Source organism: Mustela putorius, unplaced genomic scaffold, assembly GCF_011764305.1.
Source record: "Mustela putorius furo isolate JIRA1106 unplaced genomic scaffold, ASM1176430v1.1 tig00003909_pilon_pilon_pilon, whole genome shotgun sequence".
Taxonomy (NCBI): Eukaryota; Metazoa; Chordata; class Mammalia; order Carnivora; family Mustelidae; genus Mustela; species Mustela putorius.
Genome location: NW_025422057.1, coordinates 16021749 through 16039248, shown reverse-complemented (window position 1 = coordinate 16039248; position 17500 = coordinate 16021749). Strand labels below are relative to the sequence as shown.

The window sequence follows — 17500 nt, the reverse complement described above, 5'->3', positions numbered from 1 at the left end:
ATCCTAAAGGGTATTTATATTTTCAGCTTTGATCAATGAATGCCACAAAGTTTCCAAAGTGATTATGACAGCTGTCAGTTTGAGTTTTAGTCGCTCCACATCCTCACATTTGTATTTTCCTTCTTTTTCATTTGAGCTATCATTGAGAGCATCCTTAATTTTAACATTTCTAAAATCTTGGCTTGCTTCCTCCGTGAGGACATTGAACTAGGTACCTGAGTCCCTGTCTGGCTCCCAGTTTGTGAGATTTATCATCCCTCCTTCCAGAATCATCTGGTAGATGGACCACTATTTCATATAGCATAAAATTAAAAATTTTTAAAGTCAGTTTTTATTTTTATAGGTGATTATACAAGTACATGGTACAAAATAAAAGTTTAAAAGAATGTATAGTGGGAAGTAAGTTTCCCAGTCCCTCTCTCAATTTTCTAAATCTTTTCAGAATAAGTAAATAATAATAATAAGGTTCTTTTCTGTGCATAAGCTTATGTGGATATATCCCTGTTTGTGTAGGCATACAGGTAGGTAAAATACTTTAAATGATTTTTGCAGCTTCTATTTTCTTCTAGGTCTTGGGCTGATAAGTTCACATAGTCTTTTCTTTTCCTTCTTTTTTTTTTCTTCAAGATCTATTTATTTATTTTGAGAAAGAGAGCTGGTGGGGGAGGGTTTGCAGAGGAAGGAAGGTGGGGAGGGAGAGCAGCAGCCTCCCTGGTGAGCGGGGAGCCAGATTTGGGGCTCCATTTCAGGACCCTGAGATCATGACCTGAGCTGAAATCAAGAGTTGGATGCTTCACTGAGCCACCTAGGTGCCCCTCAGCATTTTAAAGCCATCCGTGGTTTGTATCTTGCCCAACACATGGCTGGTGTGTCCTTCAGTGGTTTACCTTCCCTGGTTTTCCAAACTGCTCCTGCCAAATAAATTTTGGAGGCTTAATTCTGTACTTTGCCTCGGAGCCCTTTCTTCCTTCTGGAGTCACCCTCTCCTTGTCTGTCCTCTTTTTCTCTAAAAGCTTAAGGAGCACACACAGCTCACCTCTCTGTTTCCTTAGCAGACATCTCTGCATCTTCTCAGCACTTCTGTGTCCTCCTTCAGGACCGCTTGTATGTCACTTTCTGTACAGGCTTCTGCACAAAGCTCATGCTCTGGTATGCTGATAGCAGTGCCATGGTAGGGGGTTACCAAGAGACTTCACTAATCATGACTTATTTTCCCAATTAACGTTTTAGTAAGGAAAAGAGAAAAGCATCTGATGTGCACTTAACAGTTGCTTGGGAATGTATCTGAGATTTTTTTTTTAAAGATTTTATTTATTTATTTGACAGAGAGAGATCACAAGTAGGCAGAGAAGCAGGCAGAGAGAGAAGGGGAAGCAGGTTTCCCGCTGAGCAGAGAGCTCAATGTGGGGCTAATCCTAGGACCCTGAGATCATGACCTGAGCTGAAGGCAGAGGCTTAACCCACTGAGCCACCCAGGCACCCCTGTACCTGAGATTTTATGATCAAAACATTTCCCAACTTTAGAGGAAAAGCTGTATTCTGCATGCTTTCTGAATATTGAGTGCTGTATATGTATTGTGTTTTCAGCTTTAAAGAAACTCAATGATTTGAACAAGTCATTAGCAGAATATTGCCAGCAGAAGGTGCCCAATGACTTTAAGGCAGAAGTAGGGCAACCGTGTTGTGCTTTTTTTGCAGGTAAGTTGCACTTGATAGAATCTTCACTTCATTGATAGAAACTTTTGTTTCTTGACATTCAGCCCTTATTTTTTAAAAAAAGATTTTATTTCTTTATTTGACAGAGACAGTGAGAGAAGGAATCCAAATAGGGGGAGTGGGCAGAGGGAGGAGCAGGCTCCCCCAGCCCCAGCTCCAAGCAGGGAGCCTGATGCAGGGCTCGATCCCAGGACCCTGGGATCATGACCTGAGCCGAAGGCAGCTGCTTAACGACCGAGCCACCCAGGCGCCCCCATTCAGCCCTTATTTTTAATGTGTATTTTATTCCTGATGTTTAAGCAAATATTTCTCAAAAATCAAGACAAAATGAATGCTTAAAATCTCATGTTTTGTCTTCTCTTTGTAGCAAGGAAAATCCAAAAGAAACTTTCTTTTTTTTTTTTTTTTAAGATTTTATTTATTTATTTGACAGAGAGAGATCACAAGTAAGCAGAGAGGCATACAGAGAGAGTGGGGGAAGCAGTCTCTCCGCTGAGCAGAGAGCCTTATATGGGACTCAATCCCAGGACCCTGAGATCATGACCTGAGCCGAAGGCAGAGGCTTAACCTACTGAGCCACCCAGGCATCCCGCCCCAAATGAAACTTTCTTAACTCAACTTTGTTAAACTTTGCTAAATGCTTTTCATTCCAGAATTTCTGATATTAAAGTAAATTAGGTAATGGGAAACCTGTTTGCTGAAGGTTCATTGTTTCTTCTGGTCACCCTGTGCATGTTTAGTTTGAAAGTATATTTTGTGAAACACCTTAATTTCATTGCGTGAGCTTTTCTATTTGCTTTTTACATTATTTTACCAATAACAAGTAAAACAATTTGTCCTTAGTTATGAGAGTATTGTAATCTTTCCAGATTGACAGATACGTTCTGTAAACATTCTGTTTACAGAATGTGAAAATGAAGAGAAGTTATGAAGTCTTCTCTTCACTTTCACATTCTGTTTATTGGATAGGTGATGAATGAAATCTTTAATTTACATCTGATGTTAAAGTGTGATGCTATAAACATTTGGATGTATTCCAAAAAGTGGATTTTGAGAATTCTGGGGATTTCTGAATGAAAAATTAAAGACATCATCTGGAGAAAGAGAACAAATTTATTTAGTTACTTTAGACAAAGGATTTGTTTTTTGAAGATGAAAATTTCAAATGTTAGTAGAAGGGAAATAATGCTCCATGTTCAAACTTTGTGTTAAATATAGGTGATGGTAACTGGTATCGTGCCTTAGTCAAGGAAATCTTACCGGATGGAAACATTAAAGTCCATTTTGTGGATTATGGGAACATGGAAGAAGTTACTGCAGATGAACTCCGAATAATCCCATCCAAATTTTTAAAACTTCCATTTCAAGGGATACGGTGCTGGTTAGTAGGTATGGTGCAGAATAAGAAACTTTCTCAACTGTCTTCTAATACTTACGGTATACATACTTCACAATATCAACACCTATAATTTTAATGTGTGAATTAGAAGGTCCTGCTTCATATTGTACAGTTTAGAAATGTATTTTTGAAGATCCTGGCTGAAACATTCAGTGTTGATGTTAAAGTAAGGAAACAGCTGCTTTTCTGTGTCTGAGATGGGAGCGAAAACTAACGTGTTCTCTTGAAGGCAGTTTGCAGGATTTCTTAAGAGCTTCAAATATTTCTGCCTTTTTGTCTCAGCATTTTCACTTGTAATCATTTATTGCAAGGAAACGATCTTGGAGTTTCACAGTTTGTCTACAAGGAAATTCATTATGCTGCTGTTAGTAATAGCAAAACTAGCTAACTAGCCAGTTACAGAGGATTGGTTAAATGACAGTTTGTACAATTGACAGTAATAGTACCTATTTCAATTGGTTGTTATGAGGATTAAATGAACACTTTGAAACAGACTTTTTCTGACATGCAAAGTTCGGTTTAAGTGTTTCCTTTTACAGTCATTAAAGTGTTGTTAACCATGAGCTATTAATATGAAGAATGGTTAGTGAGGTACATAAAGCATGCAAGTTATAAAGGAGATTCAGGATGGCATTGTGATTACAAGGACAGACTCTGGAACCAACTCAGGAAAATCTCAGGAAAATGATTAAGACTCTCAGTGCTTCTATTTCCTCATCTGGAAAATAATAGTATCTTCCTCGAAGAGTCATTAAGAATAAAAGAGATGAAAAATATAAAGCACTTAACACTTCCTGGCATTATATCCATAAGAGCTATTATTATTATTGCAAAGGTTTCTTTATAAAAGAAATGAGTACATATGTGCATGTGGGTCTTTCCATATGCACATGAAAATTATGGAAGGTTGGATGTCAAAATGCTAATAGTGCTCATGTCTGGCAGTGTAGATGCTCTTTATTTCTCCTTTGGCATGTTTTCTTTCTGCTTACTACACTAAACATGTTTTAGTTTATTTTTTTGATTACCATGCTTTATGTCCATGCTTCTTAAAATGTGGACCCCAGGGTGCCTGGCTGGCTCAGTCAGTCAGGTAACGGCCTTAGGCTTGGGTCAAGATCCCAGAGTCCTGAGATGGAGGCCATGTTGGACTCCCCTTGCTTTGCAAGGAACCCACTTCTCCCTTTCCCTCTGCCTGCCACTCCCCCTGCTTGTGGGCACTCTCTCTCCCCCCCTCCTCTCTCTGTATCAAATAAATAGATAAAATCTTTAAAAAAAAAAAAAAAGTATGTGGCCACCAGACAAGCAGCATCAACTTGAGAACTTCTTTAAACTGCAGATTCTCAGTCCCTGACGAAGATCTGCTAAATTGGAAATTCTAGCATGTGGCCCTGAAATCTGTTTTAATTAGCCCTCTAGGTAATTCAGATGCACACTCAAGTTTGAGGATTACTGTTCTAAAAATAAGGGTATAAGCTAAAATTATCCAAAAAATAATTCTTGGTGAGGTGTTCAAAATAACATTTTGAAATAAGCATTAGAAAACTGTTTATGGAAGTGAAGGTGTATGGTTGAGCTCTTCTGCCGGCATAATTAGGAACTCATCATCATATACATAACAGTACAAAATGGTGGCTTCTAATCCTATTTATGCTTACTGGAAAAATGCCTGGTAAAGACATATTAGGGGGAAGAATAAGGAAAATTTCTGAGCCTCCCAAAACCCTAGTAGTATGTTATCTGTAGTCAGGCATGGAAGATGTAGAAATGTAACTCAGCATTGAAAAACGATACTCAAAATCGCTGACCCAAATGCAACACTTGACAAGGACCAGTCCCGGACACTATTGAAGCAAAAAATGAAGCTTGGGCACAGAATTCTTTTTAACGCTCTTCTTATTTGCCAGATATACAGCCTAGAAACAAGCACTGGACTGAAGAAGCCATAGCCAGATTTCAGACGTGTATTGCAGGGATAAAACTCCAAGCCCGAGTGGTTGAAATCACCGGACAGGGAGTGGGAATCGAGCTCACTGATCTCTCCACATCATATCCCAGAATAATTAGTGATGTTTTGATTGATGAACATCTGGTTTTAAAAACTAGTTCGCCACTCAGAGACTTGACAAATAATAGAGCCATTAGTAAATGTGATCTTCAAGTTGATATCCTGGGGTTTCAAGGTAATGTGCTTAAACCATTGATTTGTTATTTAAATTTATGTTATCCTTTGCTTTTATAGGCTATGAAAATTTTTCTAGCAGTTTTTCTGTAGGAATACATACTTTGTGGAAATAGGTAACAAGTTACTAAAATTAGTATTTATTGGGATGCCTCAAGGGAGCAATCGGTTGAGCGTCTTGACTCTTGGTCTCTCCTCAGGTGGTGAGAGACTTCAGGGTGGTGAGATTGAATTCTGCTTCGGGCTCCCAGCTCAGTGTGGAGTCTGCTTCTGATTCTCTGTCTCCGTCTCGTCCTCTACCCCCACTGCTCATGCAAACTCTCTCTCTCTCATACATAAATCTTTTTAAAAAGATAGTATTTATTGAAACATGGTTTTATTAAAAGCTATTATTTTTATCGTAGTTATTTATCAGGTAGTTTTGCATCGTACCGTTATATAGTCTCTACAGTGCAAACCAGTTATAAGATTTACATTAACTATACTATGGAAATGGAAATATATTACAGAAATAATACAGGAGTACAGCAGGTCAAAGATTTTCATTCTAGATTGGACTCCTTTGTAACACAGAGTCCCTCAAACTGAATACATTGTTTTGTGAAAATACAGATTTTCATTTTAAGGATTTGTGAATGTTGATTCAGTTGATGAATAAATTGAATAAAGATAAAACTGAGAGAGAATAACAACTTTGATCTGTTATACAAGATCTGTTTTGTATGATTTCAGCCATTTCTTCCCCTGAGCAGTGGAGGACAATAGAATTGCCAGTTAATAAAACTGTACAAGCAACCATATTGGAAATCATAAGCCCACACTTGTTTTATGCTATACCAAATGAGATGCCAGGTAAGAAACCAAAATTTGAGACCTATTTATGCTCATCTTTTTAACTGTATAATGAAAGCTCTTTTCTGAACTCCTTAGGAAGTGAGAGAGAAGGGGAGGCTGGTGATTTTTGTTTTATTCAATGTTTTAAGGAAGAATTGGCCATCTTCAGGGGTATTTAGTTATACAAACAAATGTAAAATAAATGTGCAGGGAAACACCCTGCATTTAACACCTTCCCTATCCAGTCTAACCTACAGCTTTTCATAAGAAAATAGTTTCCTTAATTACTGTATACTTTGTTGTTTAAAAATGGATACTATCACAAAAAATAGGTACTATGTATATTGAATTGCACTTAAAAAGCTAACTGTCTACAACTTTTTGAGAAAACCTGTTAATATTGAAAGAGTGCTTTATAGGTCACTCTATAATCACTGTTACTATGGCTTAGGAACTTACAGAAATGTTTTATATTGGACCTAATCCTGAAGAAAAGTAGCATATAAATATTTTCTTACTTCGTGGACATTTGTAATTAAGAAATCTCTTGAACATGTTTGAGTTTATCCTTGTAGTGTCAGAGAGAGTTAGGGCAAGCTGGGTGATGGCTATGCAGAATAATGGCAGGTACGTGAAGGCTACGGAAGTGAACCTTTGTTTCAGGTTGTCAAATCACAAATTGTGGTGATACCAGCAAGTGCTCTTCAATCTCCAGTATTATAAACTGTCATCTTCAGTCTATGTAGTGGAAAGCAGGGACTTCGGGTTAATGAATCCTGATGAACTGGAAGTACTTTTTCTTATCTCATTAACTATAACACACTTCCTGAAAAGTATGCCAAAAAACTGGGAAAGTATGATTTAACAGGGTTCTGTAGTGTGAGCACACTAGTATAACCAACCTGATCTAGAAAATGGCTTTCTAGAAGCTTCCTTCTCTGAGTATTAGATCTCTTGCGTACAGGGTAACCACTCGTGGTTTTATGTGTTCTTAAAACATAAATGTAAATGGGTTTTTTTCAGTGATTCAATTTGACACTGTTTTTGTATACTGTCTAAACAGTAGCATTGAAAATTTCTTAACAAAAGATTGCTTTTTTATGTTTCAGAAGATCAGGAAAGATTGTGTATATTGACAGCTGAATTGTTAGAGTATTGCAATGCTCAGAAAAGCCGAGTGTCTTACAGACCCAAAATCGGAGATGCGTGCTGTGCCAAATACACAAGTAAGCTTCTTTTAGATAAAACATTAAACAGGAAATGTTTGTTCTCTTTTACTTTAAATCTTGTGTATTTTGTTACATAAGGTGCACATTTAATTTTGCTTATGAAATTAAAAGCAAGTTTGTAGGTTTAACTCTTCATGTTGGGGTCCTCCAGCTTTTCTGTTTTGTAACCATAGATTATATTTAGGTGAGGATATAGGGAGATATCTACAAATCTGTCAGAACTTTGACATAATCAGCTCTAGATAACTCTACTGAATATGGTGGCCCTTAACATATTTATATATGGAAGAGTTGCAGATAATTTTAGAACTTTATTCATGTACTCAAAAAGGAATAAATGCCTTAATTAGTCAGACTTGTTGAATCAGGTACACTTAACCATTGTCCTGTTGTTTAATAATTCATGTTAACAAATTTCTTTTAGTAATAACAGCAGTTGGAGTGAATATTCTTGGGCAGAAATTTAGGGAATTCCTGAGTCAAAGGATATAAATTGTTTTGTAAGTTCTGGAAACATATTACTCTGTGGGCATCTTAAAGAAATGTCCGTATGTGCCAAAAGTTTGTGAGTGGGCCAGTTTCATCTTCATCTTGCCACCAACATATTTAAAATGCTTTTGGACTATTGCCCACATACAGCTCATTTAAAATAATTTGAATTTAGATTTTTTTTTAAATAGAGCATTTATTGATGGAATAACAAAAGTGCTTTTCTTAAATATTCTTCAAAATACATTTGTACAACTTACAATAATATATCCAAAATAACTGTATATACAAAACATTACCTAGTTTTTTTTTTTTTTTTTTTTTTTTTAAAGATTTTATTTATTTATTTGACAGAGAGAAATTACAAGTACACTGAGAGGCAGGCAGAGAGAGAGAGAGAGAGAGAAGGAAGCAGGCTCCCTGCTGAGCAGAGAGCCCGATGCGGGACTCGATCCCAGGACCCTGAGATCATGACCTGAGCCGAAGGCAGCGGCTTAACCCACTGAGCCACCCAGGCGCCCAAAACATTACCTAGTTTTAATGTATGTGCTTTTTTCCCCCAAAATTACAAAGTAACTTCTTTTTTATTTTTTTGGCAAAGTTCAACCTTAACAGAGGTGACAATTTTAAAGGTTGGTTTAAGAAAATAGAACCTGAGGGAAATTGACACGCAAGAGTCAATGACAAGCAAGAGATTTGGAGGAATATTTTTAGTTTGTTAAATAAAAATGCGTTTTAGAATGATATTTTTCACATTACAAAAATAAACCAAAATGAAGAAAAGGTCACTGTAAAATGATGGAAAAAGGATCTGTAGACTTGCTAAATATATATAAATATATTCTGTTAGTTTTGGTTTTCTTTTTTTTTTTTTAATTTTATTTATTTATTTTGACAGACAGAGATCACAAGTAGGCAGAGAGGCAGGCAGAGAGAGAAGAGGAAGCAGGCTCCCCGCTGAGCAGAGAGCCCAATGTAGGGCCCAATCCCAGGACCCTGAGATCATGACCTGAGCTGAAGGCAGAGGCTTTAACCCACTGAGCCACCCAGGCACTCCTGTGTTTCTTTTGTATGATAATGGGATCTATACTTTCCCTCCCTTTCTTCCTGATAGAAATACGTCACAGCTTTTGGTTAGATAAGTATTCTCTGTTACTCTGTTGGAATTGCATAAACACTATTCACAGCCTAATCCTGTGGTCCACTGTAACATAGGAGATACACGGTGACATAACTCTTTTGCCTTTTTTGTTGTCGTTACTAGTGTTCTGTATACTTTTCAGTTCTTTGCATTGGTGCAGATTCTCCCAGTGAAACCTCGTGTACTTTATCAGCTTTTGTTACATTGCCAGCGCTTGCTGCCTTCAGACCTGCTAGCCAGACTGCTTGTCCTCCAGATGTGAGCCATCGCCCTGAAAGTTTTCCTTCATCATCTTGCTGGGGTTGTTTCAACACCACTCCCTCGTGTTTCACAGTTTTTTCTCCCATCCCACTATGTGTTCACAGTCTCTTCCTTCCTCATCTCACCTTGTTTGCTGCAATACTTACTTTGGATTTGTTCTAATAATTGGGTATATCCCATCCTCCAGAAGCTAAGAAAAGGCATGTTTCAGATAAATTTTCTGTTATTTCTCCCATGTTCTCCCATGTTTGAAAAAGTCTTTATTCTGTCTTAATTAATTGCTTGCCTAGGTACAGAATTCTAGACTGGAAATCATCTTTCCCTTAAAACTTTGACGGCCTTGCTTTTAAAACATTTCTTAATTAAGTACTCTCTACCTGCAGCACGGGGTTTGAAGTCACAGCCCAGACACTGAGAGTCTCAAGCCTCACCAACTGAGCCATTTGGGTGCCCCGCTTTTGTTGTTTTTTTTAAAGCTATTGATGTTGCGGGTCAAAAGAGAGGTCATTTAGATCCTCCGAACTTTGTATTTTTTTCTCCTCTCTGGAACTTTTAGGAATCTCTTCATTCCATGTTTTGAAATCCATGCTGTGACTTGGTTTTAGTTTTTACCATTGTGTTGGACACTTTTAGTGGGTGTGCCCTTAAGTCTAGGAATTGATGAGCTTCAGTTTTGAGAAAGTTTTCTGAATGTTTTTTATTCCCATCTTTCATTTTCTGCTCTGTTAGAAACTCCAAATATTTTTTTAAAGATTTATTTATTTTAGAGGGGGGAGGGGGGAGAGGGAGAAGAGAGAATCTCATGCCAATTCCCCACTGAGCATGGAGTCCCACGTGGGCCTCGATCTCAAGACACTGAGATTATGACCTGAGTTAAAAATCAAGAGTCAGGGGCGCCTGGGTGGCTCAGTGGGTTGAGCCTCTGCCTTCGGATCAGGTCATAATCTCAGGATCCTGGGATTGAGCCCTGCATGGGGCTCTCCGCTCAACAGGGAGCCTGCTTCCCCCTCTCTCTCAGTCTGCCTCTCTGCCTACTTGTGATCTCTCCCTCTCTGTCAAATAGATAAATAAAATCTTAAAAAAAAATCAGGAGTCAGACCCTTAACTGAGTGAGCTATCCAGGTACTCCAAATAATCTAATGTTGGACTTGAAACTCTTCTGCTAAGTTTCCTCTTTTCTCTTTTACCTTTTTTGCTTCTTTTTTCAGGAGATTTCCTCTATTTTATTTTCCAGTTTATTGTTTCATTTCTTTTTTTTTTTTTTAGGTTTTTTTTTTTTAAAGATTTTATTTATTTATTTGACAGAGATCACAAGCAGGTAGAGAGGCAGGCAGAGAGAGAGAGAAGGAAGCAGGCTCCCTGCTGAGCAGAGAGCCCGATGCGGGACTCGATCCCAGGACCCTGGGATCATGACCTGAGCCAAAGGCAGAGGCTTAACCCACTGAGCCACCCAGGCACCCCTATTGTTTCATTTCTGATACCATTTCTGGTTTTAATAGCTTTTCTGTTTGTCTTTTCAAGTTTGTGTGTCTTTAATACTGACTTGCTCTCATTTCAAGGATGGAAGGCCGTTTGTCTGGGGACACTAATGTCCTTCTTCTAACTGTCCCTGTCTTCTCCCTGTTTCTCTGAGTTCCTGCTCGGTTTGGTCTTCTCTGCTGGAAGCTTTCTTCAAATGTCTGGTGATCCGGGGTGCCTGGGTGGCTCAGTGGGTTAAAGCCTCTGCCTTTGGCTCAGCTCATGATCCCAGGGTCCTGGGATCAAGCCCTGCGTCGGGCTCTCTGCTCGGTGGGGAGTCTGCTTCAGTTTCTCTCACTCTGCCTGCCTCTCTGCCTGCTTGTGATCTCTGTCAAATAAATAAATAAAATCTTTTAAAAAAAAATGTCTGGTGATCCTTCACTGTTCACTTAGGACGGGCCACTTAGGCATTGATTGGAAGCTGATTTGTGGGCAGAACTTGTGTATGTGGCCTTCACTGCTGGGCCCTGCTGTTTCCCTGGGGACTCCAGCTGTTGCTTTCTTGAAGTGCATTTGCCTTGGGATGGTTGTCTGCTGCTGTGTGCACAGCTGGCCCGATGGTGCTTTGGTCAACTTCTCTGCGCTGCGTCATATTCCTGAGTCCAGTCGTCTGTCTGGTTTATCCTCACTGGAGAAGAAACCTCCAGTCTTCTGCCCTTGAGTAGAGCAGATGCCTTGAAATGGGAATGGCATTCTTAGCTTTTATATTAAAACACATGACCATAAAACTGACGATCTTCTTCAGCAACTTTAGTATGTGTAAATTTGTTTGTAAACTAAAGTTTATTCAGTTTTCTTGGGAAATAAGTGTGTTTTCTTTACCCAGTCCTCATTTCAGCCCTGTTCTTACTTCTACTTTGGAATGAGTTAATTATTGGAGCTTGGGGATTTAAGATGCAAAGGAAGATGCTGCTTCACTTCCCCGTAGCCAGCTTCGGTTGAGCTCTGCTAAACCATTTTCATTCCTGCCATCTGCTTTTCAGCTTCAATATCATATTTTCTTCTCTCTTGTCCTCTCTCCTTGTGGTTCTGTGCCTTTTTCTTTTTAATCACATAATTGTCTTTTTAGTAGGATCTGGAAGGAGTGGAGGTGATACTTTGGCTTTATCTGGACTCTAACCAGAAGTGTTGGCATGAATTTCTCACTAATGTAAATGTAACTGTGAATAACTGTCTTGAAGGGTGGGGGAGTCATTGCATGTAACTTCTCACGTGAGGTTGCATTATATTTTCAGGTGACGACTTCTGGTACCGTGCCATTGTTCTGGGGACATCAGATGCTGATGTGAAAGTACTCTATGCAGACTATGGGAACACTGAAATTCTGCCTCTTTCCAGAGTGCAGCCAATTTCCACCAGCCACCTGGAGCTTCCTTTCCAAATTATTAAATGTTCGCTTGAAGGTAGTCAAGTCACTTTGCAATTGGGATAGCTGTGTGATTTTTTTTCTCCTGTTTTATAGCCCTATGTCTGAATCAAATTTCAGGCCGGATTTTCCTAGATTTCTAAATATCAAACAGAGTTTAGGAAAAAAAAAAAACACCTATCTTTCATCCTTTATTTCATTCTAAAAAAATTACATTGTCAGCCCATTGTTGTTTGGAGATTAGGTTTGGCCACAGGTTGCACCGCTGGAAGTGGCCAGGGCTGGGGGACCTGGGCTGTCTGACCCTTCCCTAAATGCCCCTCCATTCTGTCTTGGCACTCTCTTGAGAGGCTTGAGATGACACCATTTGGGACTTCTTTACTGTGTACTGTGTCTCCACAAGTTCAGTTCTTCAGCTGGTGTTTGAATAAAGCGAACGGGAATGCTAAAGTAGCTTTTCACCGTTACTCGTGATTTCATTACCTAGTGGTCCCAGCAGACGAGCTCACTCAGTGCCGCATCGTCTGCTTTGGTTTGGACTCGGGGAGAGAGTTGGAACATTTTGATGTTTGCATCTCCTGTTATAATGGACACATGTCCACGGCAGCCGGCCATTGTCTGTTTATGCCCTCCCGACCTACATTAGTGTATCTGTTGAGTGATTTTTTAAAATGCAACAGCAGTAGTACATCAAAGCATACCTAAGCCCAGCCAAAGAAAGTAAGACTTCCGTTTATTGTCTTTAGACGATATATGTGAATATTTATCTTTTTTTAAGGGACTCGAAGATTAATATTCAGTTGTTTTCCCAGGACTAATGGAATTGAATGGAAGCTGCTCTCAATTAATCGTAGAACTACTGAAAAATTTCATGTTGAATCAGAGCGTAATGCTTTCTGTAAAAGGAGTTATCAAGAATGTCCATACAGTGTTGGTTGAGAAATGTTCTGAAAATGGAACAATCAATATAGCTGAAAAGCTGGTGACATATGGTCTGGCAAAAAACATCACATCTAAAAAGCAAAGTGCTTTAAGTACAGGTATTTTTTCAAGTTTAATTAATGACAGATGTAAGTGTAATTAAGAACAGATGTAACCAATGTAGGTGACCTGGCTTTTCCTTACTCTCTGCGGTCACGTTCCCTTTGTCATCCCCCTTTGCAAATCCAGTGCAAGGTGCGACTCACATTACCACCTCAGGGGGCCCACTGGATAGAAGCAGGCTCCCAAGCCGGATTTTCCTTAGCGTAGCCTCAGCAGCGTTTCTGATCACATTAGTGATAGCATTATCACTAGTGATAGTGATGACCGAGAGCTTTAGGAATGGCTAGTATTCAGAATTACTTCCAACTCACTTTCAATCCTGAGCAAAGTGAAGAGTTTGTATTTTTGAGATTGGACCTTACGGATCTCTCATACGATGATTATTTGGCAGGCTTTCGCTTGGCCGAAGAGATAACCCCATTTTTGATAGGCAAAAGTCTTAAAATCTTGGAGATGGGGGCATTAATTTGGTAAAACCCAGGGTGCAGTAGTAGGAAATACTAAAACCCAAATGAGAAGGTAGTCGATTAAGTCTTTCATAGTTAGAACCCACACCTCAGAGGCAGAGCGGTGTATAGTCAGATTCCTCTGTTTGTTAGTTATGGTGTATATTCTCTAATGGCTTTTTGTATTTGCTTCTAGAAAAGACCTGCAGGATGAATTGCTGTTGCACAGAGTTACAGAAACAAGTGGGTAGAATTTCCTTGAAGTGAAATTGTACTTCTTACATTTTTAGAAATGAAATAATGCTATTTTTTCTTCACCCGTAGGTTGAAAAACATGAACAGATTCTTCTCTTCCTCTTAAACAACCCAACCAATCAAAATAAATTTATTGAAATGAAAAAATTGTTAAAAAGTTAAGTAAGTTAAACTTGATGATTTCACCACTCTGTAACCATCAACAGAACATCTCTAGGCATGTTGGGGTAGAACTGATGACGTGTTCTTTATTTTGTGATCTGGTGATCTGAGGTCTAGTTGTAATGTTTTTGCTGTCTTGCTGGGTTTAATTCAGTCATCTTACTTTGGCTCTGCTAATGGGACCGAGTCCTGGGGTGTTCAGGGTGCAACCACTCACCTTACTGTTGTTTGGTTCTGAGTGCTTATGTTATTGATGACATGGAGGGACTTGTAAAAATTGTTGCGAGATAAAGTTTTGCCTCAAATTCTTTGTGTCTGCATGTGGAATTTTTTTTTTTAAAGATTTTATTTCTTTATCTGACAGACAGAGATCACAAGTATACAGAGAGGCAGGCAGAGAGAGGGGGAAGCAGTCTCCCTGCTGAGCCGAGAGCCTGATGCAGGGCTCGATCCCAGGAGCCCAGGATCATAACCTGAGCCGAAGGCAGAGGCTTACCCCCTTGAGCCACCCAGGTGCCCCAGGAAGATTTATTTATTGGAGAAAGAGCACCCAGAAGTGGAATAGGGAGGATCAGAGGGAGAGGGAGAGAATCTCAAGCAAACTCCCCCCCTGAGTGCAGAGTCCGACACAGGGCTTGATCTTAAACCTTGAGATCATGACTTGAGCCAAAAGCCAAGAGTCAGGCCCTTAATCCAGGCGCCCCTGTTTAGCACTTTTGGTGAAGAGCACTAAGGGGCCAAGAATGGAAAATGGGCTGCACTGATCGTGTATTTCATTTCCAAACGAAACCTCCTCTGCTTTGGCCGTGGTGATTCTCGTGCTAACAGACCATTACTCTTGAGTTGTAAACAACAGTTCTCCTGCTGTTTTACTGTCTGGGATGCTTTGTTCCAAGATAGGGCTCAGAAAGTACTTCATGGTCAGTAGCCAATTAGAATTTGATTGAAAAGAAATTGTCCTTCCTGCTTTGTCTAATTGATATAATTCCAGCCAAAAGTGGGGGGTCTTTTGATTTAGTTCTTCTGTGCACTCTTGGCTGAATGAAGCCCTGCCTTGTGAGCACACTTGCAGGTCCCGCTCTGGACGGTACCGCCCTCTGTGGGCGGGCACGGGAGCTCGCAAGTAGGGGCCTGCAGTGGGGCCGCAGCCGTCTTCTCCCCGCGGTCACGCACAGGCGTATGGTTGTTTCTAAGAAAGTACAGCTGAGTTCAGAGGGTCCCTAACAGTTCTGAGCCCCCTGATGGGTTTTCTTTACAAGTTTTGTGTTATTTCAGTAAGGGCTGACTTTCATTGTTAGCTACAAACCTTTAGTCCTTGTTAACGCATTCAGTTTCAATACTGACTGCTGTCTTGGGTGCTTGAGTTTAAAACATAAATTTAAAAATTAAAAAGGCAAAATTTTAATTTAATAATAACTTCCTAGATTAAGGGACATACAATGACCTGAACTTCTGGGATTCAGTTTTAGTGCCAAATCATCATAGTTTTTCTTTGTGTCTTTTTCTTTTCTTCTTTTTTCTTTTTTTTTTTTAAAGATTTTATTTATTTATTTGGCAGATAGAGGTCAGTAGGCAGAGAGGCAGGCAGAGAGAGGGGGGGGGGAAACAGGCTCCCTGCTGAGCAGAGAGCCCGATTCGGGGCTCGATCCCAAGACCCTGGGATACGACCCGAGCAGAAGGCAGAGGCTTTAACCCACTGAGCCACCCAGGCGCCTCTATTTGTGTCTTTTTCATAAGGGTTTTGAAAGTGCTCTCACAAGATGAAAGCTGGATTTTCTTTTGTTTCCACATAGGTTGAAGACCTTGCTTTGAAAACAGAACAAAACAAAACAAAAAAACCCTGATTTAAAGCATAGTAGTTGAAATAGCATTTCCTTTCCTGTGGGAATACATATTTTATCCATATTTAAATATAGCAAAACACCCTATATATTATTTTAAAAACATTTAAACATCTAGTCACATATTTGATCATTACAATACCCCTGAGAAGAAAGCAGACCCCATTTTATTTTATTTATTTTTATTTTTTTGAAGACTTTATTTATTTATTTGACAGACAGAGATCACATGTAGGCAGAGAGGCAGGCAGAGGGGGTGGAGAAGCAGGCTCCCCGCTGAGCAGAGAGCCCGATGCGAAACTCGATCCCAGGACCCCGGGATCATGACCCGAGTCGAAGGCAGAGGCTTTAACCCACTGAGCCACCCAGGCACCCCCAGACCCCATTTTATACAAGAGGCTGAGACTCTGAGAGGTTGCACGGCTGCACCAGATCTCTCTCTCTCTCTCTCTTCCCCTGTCCCCCACACACAGGGAACCAGGTCTTAGACCCCACGCTTCTCTCTCTCTACTACAATGTCCTTAGATCAGTTCTGGAAGGCATGGAACCCCAAGGGGTTATATTAGGAAAAATTACATACATGCTTGTTTAAGCATATCTGCTTCATTTTGGTGAAAGTATAGTTGAATATGTATCTTAAATTGTTCTTCCTGGATACATAGAAAATACATTTCAAATGTAAGTGTTCGATCTCTCCTGGAGAAATCTGTAAATAACTGTAAAATGGCCCCACTAGGAGTGCTGTGGTGATGACAACAGAAAGCTGTTACCTGGGGCTCAGATGTGATAAACAAGTACTTCAGCACACATGTTAATAGAACGTTTTCCATCTGAGGGAGAGTGCGCCTGTGTTTCACATTCGGCAAGGGGAGTACAAATGGTTGTGGCTAACTCACATGCGTAGCTCTTGCGGGCGTGAATTACGTGAATGCGTTACTTTCAGTTCAAAGTGACTGTTGGGTTTGCTTGCACTTAAGATAGAAAGTAAGAACTATAGCGTCAGAGTTTGTAAATAAGGCATAATGGGGGTTGATTCTTCTCTTTCAGAAGCAGTCTCTCTCCGAGATGGTCACTTAGGAGAAAGGAGACCTCGAAGGCCGGCCTTCCAGCATGGCCTCTTGAGGCTTTGATTGGCGGTGTTGTCTCCCGAGCCGCCACTCTTGTTTGCTGGCCGCTCTTCTATTAGGTTGGGCGGTTTGATTTTTCTCTCTGAGTTCTTCCTCCCAAATAAATAAGTCTTGAATGAAGGTTTCATACCACATTCATGAGGGACATTGGGAAGGGATACACAGAGGCTTTCTACTGTATATATAAATTTTTAGGATTTAAAGGTATTGAAGAAAATATGGCTCCATGCTAACTACTAGCAGATAAATCTAGTTGATGTTTTATTTTTTTTGAATTTTTCTCACTGTTTGAAAAGCTTCATAATAAAATGTGCCCTCTCGCTGTCCTTGTCTGAGTGAATGCTCTTTGGCTTGTTGTTTCTTCAGTCCTGGTTCTTCTTTTCCTGTCCACTCTGAGCTCATCAGCTTCCTTCTCTCCATCCTGACTCGGATCTCTTTTCCTTTGGCCTTTGGGCACGAGGTTTGTCTGTGGGCTCTCAGCCACTCCAAG

The 17500-nt window shown here is 39.9% G+C and overlaps 1 protein-coding gene across 5 annotated transcripts in view; it reads left to right on the top strand.

Annotated features, from left to right (window-relative positions):
- Positions 1 to 17137, top strand: part of TDRD1 (tudor domain containing 1) — a 49661-nt gene extending 32524 nt beyond the window's left edge. For 3 of the 5 annotated variants that reach the window (XM_045069044.1, XM_045069045.1, XM_045069041.1), the window contains exons 17-25: positions 1588 to 1698; positions 2935 to 3105; positions 5023 to 5298; positions 6030 to 6149; positions 7241 to 7357; positions 12005 to 12172; positions 12948 to 13175; positions 13822 to 13868; positions 13950 to 14347. In XM_045069044.1, coding sequence (XP_044924979.1) covers positions 1588 to 1698; positions 2935 to 3105; positions 5023 to 5298; positions 6030 to 6149; positions 7241 to 7357; positions 12005 to 12172; positions 12948 to 13175; positions 13822 to 13868; positions 13950 to 14042 — 1331 coding nt within the window. In that variant the 3' untranslated portion in view covers positions 14043 to 14347. Of the gene's footprint in view, positions 1 to 1587; positions 1699 to 2934; positions 3106 to 5022; positions 5299 to 6029; positions 6150 to 7240; positions 7358 to 12004; positions 12173 to 12947; positions 13176 to 13821; positions 13869 to 13949; positions 14348 to 16930 lie in introns of those variants that run through there. The other 2 variants (XM_045069042.1, XM_045069043.1) reach the window with 2 other exon arrangements.
- The last annotated feature ends 363 nt before the right edge of the window (positions 17138 to 17500 follow it).